This window comes from Arachis hypogaea, chromosome 20 (genome assembly GCF_003086295.3).
Source record: "Arachis hypogaea cultivar Tifrunner chromosome 20, arahy.Tifrunner.gnm2.J5K5, whole genome shotgun sequence".
Lineage (NCBI taxonomy): Eukaryota > Viridiplantae > Streptophyta > Magnoliopsida > Fabales > Fabaceae > Arachis > Arachis hypogaea.
Genome location: NC_092055.1, coordinates 138,744,459 through 138,746,552, shown reverse-complemented (window position 1 = coordinate 138,746,552; position 2,094 = coordinate 138,744,459). Strand labels below are relative to the sequence as shown.

General features: G+C 46.9%; 1 protein-coding gene across 1 annotated transcript; it reads right to left on the bottom strand.

The window, feature by feature from the left end:
* Positions 1 to 581: 581 nt before the first annotated feature.
* On the bottom strand, positions 582 to 1,787 carry LOC112786508 (uncharacterized). The gene is made up of 2 exons (XM_025829880.1): positions 1,187 to 1,787; positions 582 to 1,108 (listed from the first exon to the last, which is right to left on the bottom strand). Exons 1-2 carry the CDS (start codon positions 1,785 to 1,787, stop codon positions 582 to 584), a joined length of 1,128 nt encoding a protein of 375 aa, XP_025685665.1.
* Positions 1,788 to 2,094: the final 307 nt, after the last annotated feature.

Here is a 2,094-nt window from a genome sequence, read left to right as displayed (position 1 = left end):
GCGCATTTTAGGCGAGGACTCGACGACATGGGAGTTGACGACGTAAGTTGTACCATTAATATCCAATGTTTTTATTCAGAAGAATAGTTTTTCTAATCGGCCTCTTGGTTATGTGCTCCACCCAGTCGCCTCTAGTGTCATTCGAGTGCATAGAGTGGCACGCGACAGACCGGGTCAGAAGACAGTTTGAGATGCAGCAGCTACCACTAGGCCCCGCGTTCGACCTTGGTCGTGATCACTGCAAGCGGTTGACAGGAGCACAGAACCATGATTGGGGACAGATTTACAGTCAATGTGTTAACAGATGGACATCTGACCGCTATAACACATTGCAGCTAGGCGAGGAGATTATTGACTTCCATCCTCTCCCAGTGTACTACGACTGGTACACGCTGTAGTATCGGATTCACCTGCGACTGGTACTTCGGTCTTCCTTTCGTCGCGCGCCACAATGTCCAGTTGGCGATCACCTTCACTCCTTCGTATCTATCCCACGTAGACGGGTCACCCATCGGAACAAACTCGCCTCTGTACACCTTGCAAATTTCAGTCATCTTGTACACGTCGTGCACATACACCTGCTAATCCAAACGCTGGTTGGCGCAACATGCAAGCACGTGGCGATATGGGAGTCGCTCGACCTGAAAATGGCCACAGTCGCAGTGTCGTTGCGGAAGGTTAACAATGTAAATGGCACCATCTTGCGTTTCGCGAACCTCAAACATCTCGTTGTGCCTATCGAACCGGTTGACCACAATGTTTCCTGCACGTCGAAAGCTTTCTTCAATTCTCTTCGTTGCAAATTCTAAATACGTGAATCCGTTGCGGCAACGCTCATGAGCCTCGATACTCTTCCGAGTGAACAACTCATTCAGCCGATAAAAAATTGACCGGACAAGGGCAGTCACAGGAAGGTTGCGTGCACCCTTCAAGACAGAATTTATGCACTCTACCAAGTTTGTCGTCATATGTCCCCAACGATGACCACCATCGAATGCCAACACCCATCTCTCAACACCGATCTCATCGCACCATTGAGTATATGCCTCACCCCGCTCTTTAAGCCTTTGGTAGTTTTTGTTGTACTCCTGCTCCGTTCTAGAATAGCCTGTTGAACAAACCATTTAATCATAAGCAGATGCCACAAATTTACTATGAATAGAACCATAACAGCAATTTGAAATACATGTATTCACCACGAGTTTATACAAATATGGAGCCTTGAACCTCCTTAAGAAGTTGGACCCGATGTGCCTGATGCAATACATGTGCCACACCCTTGGTGGTGACCATGCACCGTTACTGCGAGCTATTGCAGCGTCGATGGAGGTATGGCGGTCAGAAATAATACCCACACCATCAATGATAACAACATATCTCCGTAAATTAGTTAGGAAAAACTCCCACGCGTCTGTTGTCTTGCCCTCGACAATTGCAAATGCAATAGGCACAATGTTTTGATTCACATCTTGTGCAACTGCTACCAGAACTGCTCCTTTATATTTTCCGTACAGGTGCGTGCCATCAACCTGCACCAGGGGCTTGCAGTGTCTGAATGCTACAATACACGGATAGAAGCTCAAAAAAATGCGGTGCAGAACTCTTACACCTTGAACCTCCTTACTCTCACGGTAAACGGGGAGCGTTTTAATTTGAACACGAGACCTTGGCATCTTCACTGTCATTGCTTTCAACCATACTGGCAGAGTTTGGTAAGAAACTTCCCAATCACCGAAAATTTTTGTGACAGCTTTTTGCTTTGCCAACCAAGCCTTGCGGTAACTCATAGTATAGTTGAACCTGCCTTGAACTTCTGCAATAACAGACTTCACCTTTATCGAGGGGTCTGCTTCTACCAACGGCCTAATGGCATCTGCAATTGTGTCTGAGTCCAACTTGGCATGATCTTGTGAAATCGTGCCCATGGTGCACGTGTGCTTGCCATTGTATCTCCTGATCTCCCAACAAGCTTTTTTTCGAATCAAGCTAGCTCGGATAAGCCAGTTGCACCCTGCACCATACCCCTTGCATTTCGCATAGAATGTCTACGGCTCAAACTCATACACAGTGTAATCAACACCTCTAGAGATGGTG